The sequence below is a fragment of the Phocoena sinus genome, chromosome 8 (genome assembly GCF_008692025.1).
Source record: "Phocoena sinus isolate mPhoSin1 chromosome 8, mPhoSin1.pri, whole genome shotgun sequence".
Taxonomy (NCBI): Eukaryota; Metazoa; Chordata; class Mammalia; order Artiodactyla; family Phocoenidae; genus Phocoena; species Phocoena sinus.
The window spans coordinates 31793147-31806505 of NC_045770.1; the positions used below are offsets into that span (position 1 = coordinate 31793147).

The 13359-nt window shown below is 36.0% G+C and overlaps 1 protein-coding gene across 1 annotated transcript in view; it reads right to left on the reverse strand.

Moving 5' to 3' along the window:
- Nucleotides 1-165: 165 nt before the first annotated feature.
- Nucleotides 166-13359, reverse strand: part of CFAP300 (cilia and flagella associated protein 300) — a 28698-nt gene continuing 15504 nt past the window's right edge. The window contains exons 4-7 of the mRNA XM_032640855.1: nt 11216-11382; nt 7585-7757; nt 1696-1762; nt 166-798 (exon numbers count right to left, since the gene is read on the reverse strand). Of these exons, the coding sequence (XP_032496746.1) occupies nt 670-798; nt 1696-1762; nt 7585-7757; nt 11216-11382 (536 nt within the window). The 3' untranslated portion in view covers nt 166-669. The remainder of the gene's footprint in view (nt 799-1695; nt 1763-7584; nt 7758-11215; nt 11383-13359) is intronic.

Consider the following 13359-nt stretch of genomic DNA (forward strand, 5'->3'; position numbering starts at 1 on the left):
TTTTGCCAACTTAATAATACCATCAGGACAACCTTCTTTGTTTACATGTAGTTCTTGTATTAGCTGTGGGGGCAGCTCAATTTTAATTTATTATGTGATAAAAGAGTTTACAATTATGTTCAGAACATTATTTTTTTATTGAGGATTTTAAGTGGGACAAATGAATTAAAGGAATTGTTATGTTTTCCACAGCTCCAGAGATGTAAACCTTTATGCAGTGAAGAAACGTAATTAAATGAAACTCAAATTTTAAAAGCTAATGATTCATATTAATGATCAGTGGTTAGAGATGTTTAGTTTTCTGTCACAATTTCAATCCAGAATTAATTTGGTTCTAAAATAAAACAAATGGAAAATTGAGGACTCACTCGAATCTTAACGCAACAAATATGAACTAGATTTTTAGTTCTTTGTAACTTTCTGTAAAAATTCCATAACTGTATTGGTGTAGATTATGCTAGGGATGAAATTTGGTTCCTGTGTTAGTATTCCAGATAAATTTAAAGAAAGGCATCTTGGTATTTGTTTTCTTTTGCTCTAAGCAGCTTCTTTACATTTTACTTGAATTAACTTGCAAAGTAAATGTTTATCCATAAATCAGTATTAAAATTAAAAACTGGTAAATAGGGAATAAAAAATTATCTAAATATAGATAATTTGAAAAAAACATTAAGACATTTCCCCCACGCCATAACAGTGGTATAAAACATGAACATGACGCATGATAGGATCCACAATAAAGTAAGAAAATGTTTGTTCGTGACTCTTTGTTGAAGGGTAGCACATACCAACAGAATCCTGAAAAAGATAAACCCAAATTATTTAGTATACAACTACATTTAAATAATAACATACTTAGCTATTATATATTTTGTGGTAAAATGTCATGAAACATATATCAAATCTTTGACAATAAGTTGGCAGTTAACTACTATTTTAAAATATTTGTGGGCAGCACAGTCTACTTACTATGCTAACAATACATATGTACTATGCAAACATGCATAATTCTTGACCTTAAGGAATTTATAGTCCAAAGTAAATTCTATCTTTGAAAAAAGTCCTAATATTGCAAAAATTTATTTTGCATTTTTCCTCTATCTTTGCTTTTTTCAGAACATGGTCTATACATACTATGCGGGCTGGGACTATGTTTCTTTTGTTTATCACTGGGCTCTAGTCCCGCACAGTAGCTGATACACAGTAGGTATTCAAAAAATAATTGTTAAATGATTGAATACAGATACTTAGAAACTGCTTCATATGTATTAACAATCTTTTGTGTGATACTAAAATTCAAGTATCAGATTCTGTGATATAAAGACATTTATGTCATTCTTACTTATTTGCCCCCAAATTATCGTTTGACAGGCTAAAGAACTGTGTTCTACCTCATCTGAGCCACAGATTTAGCTCTAAAATAAGAAAGAACTATTATTAGACATGGATAACAGAAAAGAAGCCGGGGAAAAATGTTCATACTTTCTCCAAATAAAAGCATACCTTATTAACTTTTAATTTTAACAGAAAACTATTTAGTTTATGTTAACTATGTTCTGTATATACAGGTATATGTTCTGTTAGCTATTCCTCTCTGAGGCATAACATCGTCCTAGTTGCTATCTCCAGTTATTACAATCCTCTTAATAACAAATAATTAGATTGGTTGGTTGCACATTTCCCCTCAACACTTACATATGCTGTAACTTTAAAGACAGAAGAGGTAATTTGTATTTTCTTGGTTTGAGGATTCTTTCGAACACTAAAATAGGGAGGAAAAGGGAACATTTTAAAATATAACAAGCACTGGCATAATACATTTGAGATGTTGATCCCTTTTAGTATTCAGGTGTTCTTATCCATATATAACATGGAAATACAGAATATCCAATTAAGTAGTTTGAAAAGAATGGCATCTGTGGTTTCATCAAAGGATAGGGCAACATCAACTGAATTGAAATTGCAAAAAATTGAATTTTACAGTTAGAGGGTTTGAGGTCAGTTTGAGACTCAGATGATGAAAAGACTCCTAGGCCAGAGACAATTACTGGAAGAACAAGAATTGGTTAAAGTCAGACTGAAGTGTAAACAGCCGTAAGGGGTAGATAAAAACATACTAAACTTGAAGAATTAAACAGGCTGAACATAAATGACAGTTCTGCCACTGATTTGTTATTTCACTTTAGGCAAGATTAACCTTTCTGAACCTCAACTTTCTCATATGCAGGCTGGGTAGGATATGGTTCCCTTTAGGATTATATGAGAATTAGGTGGAGTAATGTATATGAAAACTAATTATTAAATTATTTATTACTAAATTATATTCTATTAAAATCACTTTCTCTCATAGCTCTTTCAGTTACTCTCCCTACAAAAGATAATCTGTAGCAATATATAGTGAGGAAGCAAACTGAGGGTTGAGGAAATAAGCTACAGATATATATTTATACATTAATTCATATATAAATATATGCACATATTTATAATGCTTTACAAAATACCTTTATATACTTTACCTCATGTAAAGATCACACAACTCAGTGAGGTAGGCATTATTTTGCCAATTTTACAGACAATAGAAATAGAGCAGTTAAATGATACATTTTAGACATTCCAACTAAAAGTGGTATGTCTTGGAATAGAATTTAGGTGATATAGAGTCCAGTTTTCTTTCCCTACACCTCACCTGTTTATCTTATACCTACTCTAAATTCATATACATCAAAGGTATTGTCCGTGTGTTACATGTGTAGGTTAAATGTAAAGGAAGATATCCCTCTTCTTCACTTTATCAGGTAAAAGTACTTCTTTCCCTTCACTACATATGTAAAGAAATGGGGAGAAAGAGAGAGGAGGAGGAAGAAGGGGGACTCTGTGGGAGGGTGTTCATGCATGTGTGTTTGAGCTTTTTCACCTGTTAGAGATGACCAGATGCAAGCCATTTCAGGGTTTAGGGTTCAAGATTCTTAGGCAGTTTTCATCTTTAAAACATTTCATTCAAATTTAAACCCAGGAATCATGCAATCAAATTGATTTCCATATATTTCTATAACATAAGTTGAGGTCATTTTCTTTTATTTCTCTAATGTGTAAGATACACTGCTGGAAAGTTGGAGACTACATTTAAAATTTCATGCTTATCTGAGAGAAGACTATCACCGCTACATATAAAACGTTTGCATACACCTGTATGACTAGCCAGATCAAAATACAGAACATATCTATGGTTATATCTAATTTTAAATACTGATCTGGAGGTGGTTATATGGGTGTGAACATATATAAAAATTCACTGAACTTATGTACACTACGATTTGTTCAGTTTACTGTATGTAAATTACTCCTCAGTTTAAAAAAAAAGAGCCCCTGTAAAAGTTTGTGCTTATCAAATAAACTTAGAGGAAATTTAGTATTTGATACTTCACATAGTAATCACTTAACACATACAAACACATACCATAGGTGTATTGTTTTTAAAAAGAAACTACATTTGTACATTATTAGGAGTTGGTTCCCAATGGAAATAAACCATATTATTCCATTTTATTACCGCTGATCTTGTATTACTGTTACTTTAAAATATCTCTAAGACAATTCGTCTGGTTTTTTATAGGTCAAGAAAGTATATTATCACCTGTCCTATATCTCATAAGAAAAAAAGAAAAGGAAATGTGAAGTGATATTCATTTGTGCCCTAGGGTGTTCTACTAATAATTGCATTATATCAGATTTTTGGCAGTCACTAATTCACTCTTCAGGTAACCATAGTTTTTAAGGATGCTGGAACATAATTTCCATGTAGTGCTTTTTGAAAGTATGATTGTATTAATGGTTTAGAAATAGTGTAATGATTGGTTTCTTATCAATATCATTTGTGCTAATTTCTGAGCATCAGTCCCATATTGACTCTAAACGTTATGGTGTACAGACCATTCTAACTAACTCTGCTCATTTTAAGACACAAGGACCCCACCGTTTAATTAGCATCTGAAGGTCATAATCTAAGACTCTCAGTTCAAATCATAAAATCTGGGGCAGATATGTATTTTGGAGAACATCTCCTAAAACTTTGGCAAAAGCATGTGTTTAATGTCTAAAGTAGGAAAGACACAGGCACCATTAGTAACTATAGAATTATTTTTGAGATGCAATGAAACAATTGATCATTTGCTCTCCAAGAAAATGGTTCTGAAGTATTGCCTATGCGATTTAAAGGGACCATAATCCTTGAAAATAAGGCATTTTCCAAAACATTTAAAAGATGTCTTTTATAGGACTTGTAATAATGGATGAGGGAGAAAATATCTTAAGAATGTTTTTACCTTTTTGTTTGAGCCAGAGACCCCTAAAATCAGGCTCTGTAATGTGCCCTCAATATCTACAAACATAAGGGATGGACTTCTTTGCCGGAATGAATCAGGGACAATGTTTATCTGCAAGTGCAGGTTAGATAATGTAAGGTAGCTACTGAATGTTTAATTAGAAAGATAGCAAATGTTTTTCTAAAGCATGTAAAAACACCTAAAACTCAAGTAAAGGAACAGGAAAAAACATCCGTCTTGGTTAAGTTAGCTTGTACAAATGACTTGATTAGATACATGGCTCAGAATTCTGAGAAATTACTGATGATACTTCAAGTTCCACTTGTGCTTCCTCTACTTATACACCCCTTGATAAATGCTATGTTGAACCAACCTGTATCTACCTTAACCAACTGACACAGCATCTGACCCAAATCAGCACGACTAATATTAGAAAAGCCCCATGTAGTGCCTATGATAAGCAAACCAACATAGCTCCTAAGGGATTTTGAGGTCATTTAACACATTCAGTTGCTTTGTGTTGGCACCTAAGCCATCTCAAGCAAATATTTATTCTAATCATAATTTTCTACTGAAGTTGCTTTGGGAAGACAATTTCACATCCTCTCCTCATTCAGCAAGGAAATTCATAAGCATGCTTAACTTGGATCATTGAGAGAAATATTTAATGGGTCTCAGAGAAAAGTAATGCTGTAACTGGGCTGGTCTCCTTCCCAGTCTCCCCTAGAATGACAGACTTGTGATGCATCGTCCCTGAATTGGGAACAGACTGCCCCCCTCTTTGCTGGCCCTTGTGGACTTGACTCTATCAAGACGTCCCTGATTGCTCACACCCACACTGACAATTTTTTCTTTTGAACTTCCAGGGTTTTTATTACAGTATAAAGAGCTGTAAATATTTGCCTATAATAACTGAACATTTGATTATATAAAAAAAGTTTACTTATAAAATATTTTAAACAATTACTTTACTATTATTTACTATGTTAACTTGTAATTTCCTTAAGGTCAGAGACTGCCTGATGCCTCCTCTTGCACTTTTTAGTGCTTGGTCAAGTTCAGTGCCCAATGTTAACACTTGCTGGTTGCCTGATTAAGTGATTCCATGGACACAATTCTTATCCTTTCTGTAAGATGTCATGAATTTTGGATACTCATTTTATGAGTGGTCATTACTCTTTGAGTCATACTTTTTCTTCACACCCAAAAAGTATAGAAGAGTATCACAAGTGAGAATTCAGGGAAGGGAATGTTGGAAAAAAGAGCAGTTTCTTCAATGTTTAGGTTCTAAAGTTATTTCTATTTCAAATATCTCTAATAGAATCTCTTCCTCTACAGCACATGGTAGTGAGGAATTCCACAGGTTCATGTGGTTGATGAGGTACAACACACTGTGGTGGCTGTGGTGTGTGTGTTTGTGTGTGTGTGTGGTATGTGTGTGTGTGGTATGTGTGTGTGTGGGGTGTGTGTGTGTGTGTGTGGTGTGTGTGTGTGGTATGTGTGTGTGTGTGGTGTGTGTGTGTGGGGTGTGTGTGTGTGTGTGTGTGTGTTTAGGGTACATCGAGGAGTATCTAGCAGGAGTGCTAGAAGCAGTCTCGTAAGTTTTCATGAGCTGCAAATGATAAGAACAGAATATGTTTGATGTAGGTATGTGCATGTTATTTCTGAAATTCTGTTTCTATAATTTCTCTTCCAACAATCTTTATGTATTGACACAATAACTTTTTCATAAATATCAGAGACAGATTATAGAAATATTTTTCTGTTTTTAAAACTGTATCAAAAATAAACTCAGTAGAATAACTGAATCATGCAGTTTGTTGTATAGCTGTATGACACATGTAATGGAGATGAGAATTGAGGTGTTGAGGATAAGTAAAGTAACAATCAAGAGTTTGATGAGAGGGGCTTCCCTGGTGGTGCAGTGGTTGAGGGTCCGCCTGCCGATGCAGGGGACATGGGTTCATGCCCTGGTTTGGGAGGATCCCACATGCCGCAGAGCAGCTGGGCCCGTGAGCCATGGCCGCTGAGTCTGCGCGTCTGGAGCCTGTGATCTGCAACGGGAGAGGCCACAACAGTGAGAGGCCCGCATACCGCAAAAAAAAAAAAAAGAGTTTGATGAATATCTAATTCTGTTGTTTTCCTATTAAAGTAAAATTGTGGGGCTTCCCTGATGGCACAGCGGTTAAGAATCTGCCTGCCAATGCAGGGGACACGGGTTCAAGCCCTGGTCCAGGAAGATCCCACATGCCATGGAGCAACTAAGCCCATGTGCCACAACTACTGAGCCTGCGCTCTAGAGCCCGCGAGCCACGACTACTGAGCTTGCGTGCTGCAAATACTGAAGCCTGCGCACTGCAATTACTGAAGCCTGCGCACCGCAACTACTGAAGCCTGCGCACCTAGAGCCCGTGCTCCGCAACGAGAAGCCACCGCAATGCAAAGCCCGTGCACTGCAACAAAGAGTAGCCCCCAGTTGCCGCAACTAGAGAAAGCCTGCACGCACCAACGAAGACTCAACGCAGCCAAGAATAAAATAAATAAGTAAATATTTTTAAAAAAGTAAAATTGTGTAACTAAACTCTGGGAACCTTTGCTTTTACTTGTTCCTATCCCTTTTGCCTATAAAGATGGTCCAATATCTTCATCATTGAAAAACCCAACTAAAGAATGTTCACTCCAGTTAAAATAAAAGCATAAATAAAAGATTTGTAAAGTCTTTATCCTCACTTGGTCTTCAAAAAAAAAAAAAAAAAAAGCCCTAGTGGAATACCTAAAACAAATTTAGGATTAATTTTGAAAAGATAAAGATTAACACTTAGGTGAAAATTCTTCTACCTCTTTAGAACAAAGGTAATAATTTTTTTTACTATTATATTCATCAGTATTAGTCAAGCAAGTTCAAACACCCTGAGGGAGCTCATGTCCTCTTGAGATTTAAAAGAAGGCCTAGGGATAAAAGGGAGACCTGGAAGAAGGCAGTTGCTAGTAAGGGATGGAGTGGGTGACAGGTCTGGATGAGAAAACAAGGACAAGAGGCAGCTGAGAGGACTGAGGACTAAAATAGGCTCAGGGAAATCCAGAAATTTTGTAGCCTGGAAGAGAATAAGGAGGCTCTGACGAGGGGGTCAGGGTGGTGCTATTTTTACTCACTTTGGTTGTTAATAGATCCACAAATAGTTGCTGGGTAATCCTACCAGAGTTAAATAAATAATTTGCTCTATTAACCAGAGATTTACATATTGTAATCAAGCAACATTACCTCACTAGATCCTTATAGATAAGCTTTGTTGTTTCCAGATATGGATTAAGCACATCTTCATACTGACAAAGGGCTCCACCAAGGCAAAGATGTTTGAAAAGACAAAACAGGAACTCTTCTCTATCTGGTTGGCTGAATACTTCGTATTTTTCTGAGTCTTCCACTAGCAAAACCTATGTAAGATGATAAAATTCATCTCAATGTAACATAATTTGAGGTTCTAATATTTATGTTTTCAAAAGTTCCAGTTTATATGTTTAAAAGTAATTTTAGACCTATTTTCAGAACCAATCCTGAAGCAATGGAGAAAATGATCTGTGAGACCTGTGCTTATTGTCCCTCCATTCTATCATTTTATCAGGTACAGACAGTGAAAGGAATAAATCTAAACATAAGCCTTCTCTTCTGCTTTCTTTGTTCTAGTTTATATCTTTAGTAATTGTTTCAGTGCTACTGAAATTTTAGAGTTGAGTCACTGTGAATCTCATTTGGAAACAATAGGAGTATAAATAAATGGAGAAACTTCTCCATCCCATAAGGTCCATAGTCTTTGCTTCCATCAAGAAGTTAAACACAAATGGTCATTTTCTAAGCCCTTTCATAGTGTTTGGATTACTATTTTCCTTATGCCCACAGTTACACCATTTTGAACTATTCCGGTAGCTGGAGCCTCATAATCACCTCTTCTGTTCTCCTCTAATAATATCACCTTACACATCACCAAGCTACGTGGATTCTTGCTCTCTTGACACCTTGCTACCTCTTTCAGAAAATAGTTTGACTAGGTCTGATGTGGGGGATTTTCTTACACCATTGGGCATTACAGACAATTGCTTAATTTGTTGACTGTAGTGGACATGAACAGGTGATGAATGTATACTACAAAATATATTCCTTTTATTGAATTGCTTATAGCCCATTTACTTGAAAAAAGAATGTGAAATAGCTAATAATAAAATATGGATACAATAAGATAAAAATAATAAAAGACAAAAGAATGTAACCAAGATATAAAGTGGGAAGAGAAAATAAAATCACATAAGAAACTCTACATGGAGAAAAGCTTTAAAAATTGTGCATGACATTTAACACTACCATACACTTAACACAAACATAAATACACATAAGAAACTCTAGATGGAAAAAAGCTATAAAAATTGTGCATAACACTTAATGCTATCACATAGGTAAAGGAAGGATATATGAGTCATATAACAATCGCTGCCTAGCAGTAAGAAGTACACCGTTTATTAGGAAAATTGATTAAACTTAACATTTTATTTACCTCAATCTCAAATGAAAATCATTACAAGGTCATTATATAAGAGGCATTAAAAAGCAATAAACTCTATGGTGTTGTCTATATGTAGTTTACTTATAATGACTTGATGAAAGCTGAAGTTATATGTAGTAAAAGGTAAGAGGAAGTGGTCCACAGTTTATTGCTCTCTGTGTGCCACATATAAGACCTGTAACATCTCCTCTCCCTCCCTCCCTCTCTCTCTATAAGGAAATAATGTGATATTAAAACCCAAGTTTGCAACCACCTAAAGATTTGGCTTAATACAAGGGTGACAAAAGCCCTTAGGGATGAATAGTTTACACATTCCTTACACAAGGACTCATATATTGAATTGACTAGGCTGTGCAATTAAAAAATTATAATTAAAAACATTTTTGGAGTGAATGTTAAAACAATAACATTTTATGTCTGATCTCCCTCTCTATTCACATACAGATCTGTTTAGTTGTGTAGCCCTCAGAGAGGAGATAGGCAATGGTTAATGAGCCCAACTTCTGAGCGGTGGTCAGGAAGGAGGCTATTATCAGAACTTAATTACACAGTGTGCCAACAGAATCTGTGTTGCTACACAATGGGAGGGCCCTTTCTAGTTCAGGCTAAAGCTAAAAGTTATTTATATTTTTTTCAGCCGGAAAGCAACCAAGTTAAAGCCCGCTCTGTTGCCACAGAGCGGCAAAGAACACAAGAGTAAAACATACAGGCAATCAGCAGAAAACACCGAGCCCCCGCCCTTCCTGAATAGAGGTGCTACTCATGGCAACAAATAAGCAGGAGGCAGTTTTGCAGGGTATTCTGGTGAAGAGCAAACCCTCCTTTTATTTTTATTTTTTGGCCGCGCCGCATCCTAGTTCCCCAACCAGGAATCGAAGTCGTGCCCCCTGCATTGGAAGCACGGAGTCTCAACCACTGGATAGCCAGGGAAGTCCCACAAATCCTCCTTTTAAAACGTCATTGTTGGGCTTCCCTGGTGGCGCAGTGGTTGAGAGTCCCCCTGCGATGCAGGGGACTCGGGTTCGTGCCTCGGTCCGGGAGGATCCCACATGCCGCGGAGCGGCTGGGCCCGTGAGCCATGGCCGCTGAGCCTGCGCGTTCGGAGCCTGTGCTCCGCAATGGGAGAGGCCACAACAGTGAGAGGCCCGCGTAACGCAAAAAAAAAGAAACGTCATTGCTGAGGCTCTCTCTGTAGAAGTGAAGGTGTAGAAGTGAGTCCTTTTAGGTACTGTCCTAGTGAAGATCAATGTATGGACTGGCTGGATGCTCCCTCGTCTCCTACAGACAAGATTCCTGTGTCCAGAACGATATATCAGTAGCCTCCCTATTTCATTTCTATCTGCATTTGTAATACATTAGACTTGTACATCTTCCTTCTCTCTTAATGTATAATAATAATAGTAATTAGTAGTAGTTCATGTTATTGAAATCTTACTAAGTGCTGAGTATTCTGTAAAGCACTTTAAATGCATTATGTCACATAATTCTTACATTATTCCTATTTCATATATGAAGAAACTGAAGCTTAGAGAGGTTAAGTATGACAGTTATTAAAGTGACAGAGCCTAGATTTGAACCTACATCTATTTGACAGCCCTAATTTTTGACCGCTTTGTAAATACTCTTTCTCATCAATTAAAATAATAATAATAATATTTCATTTTAACAGCATTTCATAAAATGCTTTCTCAACAATTTTAGGAAGAAGGTAGAATGGGCATTTTAATTTCCGTATTGTACAGATAAGATCTTGAGGCTCAAGATATTGAATGACTTGCCTAAGATTATTATCTTGTAAATAATAAATCAGGAATTAGGAAAATAATCCATGTCTTCTGATGCCAAGTTCAGTATGCCTCTCATTAAAACAAAAGTTAACTTAATCAAATGCCTTTTTGATCTCAGCAATGAGATTAAAAGATTATTTCCCTCCAGGGATGTTTTTAAATATTCATTTGATATGTTAAGAGAAAATATTGAAGAAAAATAATCATCAATTAAATAGGCCAGAGTTTCTTGACCTCAGCTCTACTGACATTTTGGGCCAGACAACTTTGTTGTAGGGACTGTCCTGTGCATTGCATGATGCTTAGCAGCATCCCTGGCTTCTACCCATTAGGTGTCAGTAGAAGCCCACTGAGAACTAATGAAATACACACATAATCAAGTTGATAAGAAAAGTGCCATCCAAGAAGAAACCTACCCGGGTAATGATTATTACTGATCATTATTCATTGATAAGAGGTATTTTATGGGTTTTAGGCAGGCAAAAGTTTTTGACATTAAGCATTTCCTGAAATGAAATTCTATTGTGAAAATTTTAAATTCTGTACTTACTTTTCGTAATTCATCAGAAATAAGGAAGGGATCACAAAAAGAATCTAAACATTTAACAATATGTCCATTCTCTCGTACAATATCTTCATCATATAACGGATTAAAAAATGACATTGAAAGCTGTGTGCAAGGAACGTTTATAGCTTCAATTTTTTTCACTTCAGTTCCTGAATAAAGAGATATAAAAATTAATTTAGTACTCTTAATTATTGCCAAAACAAATATCACTCTGCAGAGATTCTAAGAAGTAATCAAATACAACATATGTTTTGATATATTTAAAAGACACATTCGTTTAGGGATTTTATTAAATTCTTATTTTGCAGGTTGTTTATTAATTATTAAAAGTTTATAACAAAATTTCACCATTTCAGGCCTAGATGAAGGATATGTAAATTAGAAAATACTTGAAAATGAAATATTTATTGTGTAGCAGGAGGTTCTTAGATCAGTTTTAATGTATATATCAGAATTGCCTATAAAACATAGAAATTACTTCATATGATTTTGGATTTGTATTATGCTTAATGCTTTATAATTCATATTACAAAAATTTTAATTAACGTAAGTAAGGATGTTTCTAAAGTCACTGAGGGTATTTTGAAAATGTTTCTCTCCATTTAAAAATTTCTCCCTTGTGATCTCACTTATAGTGTTTATTACAAAAAAAAATGTTTTCAAAATCAAGGTAAATTTCAAACCAGGCCCTAATCAAGTTATTACAAGTGTTAGAGAAATTTGAAATCATGGTGTTCTGTCTATTTTTCTCTTGTAGCTCTAGTTCTTCCCATTTCCACACCAACACTCCCCACCCCCTATTTATTTCCTGAATGTGTCTTTCAGGAATGGATTTTCTGTTACTAGAGGTTCTATTAAATTGCAAAAAGACATAAAAATTAAGGTGAATACTTTTATTATTGCCTCAGTGAGTCATTCAATCGGTTTCTCTCCTTTATGCACCTAGATACGCACACGCACTCACTCAGATATAAAGGGGTGGAGTTCTCCTTGTTCAAAGTTCTACGACGATTGCAGACTTAGATATGGTGTGTCCTCTCCCCAATATATTTGCTGGATCTCTGACCTGAGAAGCAATTTGAGCTTGAGAAGAGTAATGTTGGTGATTATTTGCACTTCCTCCCTCTGGCTGTCCACCCAGTCTTGCTAGGACCTGTTGCTCTCATTCTGATCCTGAGCTGGGCTAGTGTGGAGGCAAGAAGAATGCCTGGAGCCAAGAACTGTGCATGCCTCAGTTATTGCAAAAGATATGCTGCTAAGAAAAGCTCCTTTTGTTCTAGAAGCAAAATCCTTCGGAAGATTAAAGTAAAAAGAAGACACTAGAAAATGACAGAGTAGGTCTGAGTAATATTGGAAGACCAAAGAAGAGCCGTATAAAGCCAGACAATTTTCAAAGATGGGTTGGTGGCCATAGGATGAGGGACTGACATTGGGCAACATGCTATTTTAATAAATCTACCCTAGGTCTGATTTGGGGAGTGGCAGGAGGGTGTGGATGGTGAGAGAAGGTAACTGAATTTAAACCACTTAATCTGAAACATAGAAACAGAACTTGCTGTGGACTAAATTGTGTCCCTCCAAAATTCATATGTTAAAGCCCTAACCCCCAAAGTGATGGTATTTTGAGATGAAGTCTTTGGGGAAGTAATTAGGGTTAGATGAGGTCATGGGTGGGGTTAGGAGGACCTCAACATATGAATTTTGAAGGGACACAATCCAGTCCACAGCCTTCTGCTCCTGGACCCCCAAATTCATGTCTTTCTCACATGAAAAATACATTGATTCCATCCCAACAGCCCCAAAAGTCTTAACTCATTCCAGCATCAACCCTGAAGTCTAAAGTCCAAAGTCTCATCTAAGTATCATCTAAATCAGATATGGGTGAGAGTTGAGGTACAATTCATCCTGAGGCAAAATTCCTCTCCAGCTAAGAACCTGCAAAACAAGACAAGTTACATGCTTCCAAAATACAGTGGTGAGATAGGCATAGGATAGACATTTACATTCCAAAAGGGAGAAATAGGAAAGAAGATAGGGGTGATGGTCCCAAGCAAGCCTAGAACTTGGCAAGGCAAATTCCATTCGACTTTAAGCCTCAAGAATAATCCTCTTTGGTTCAATGTTCT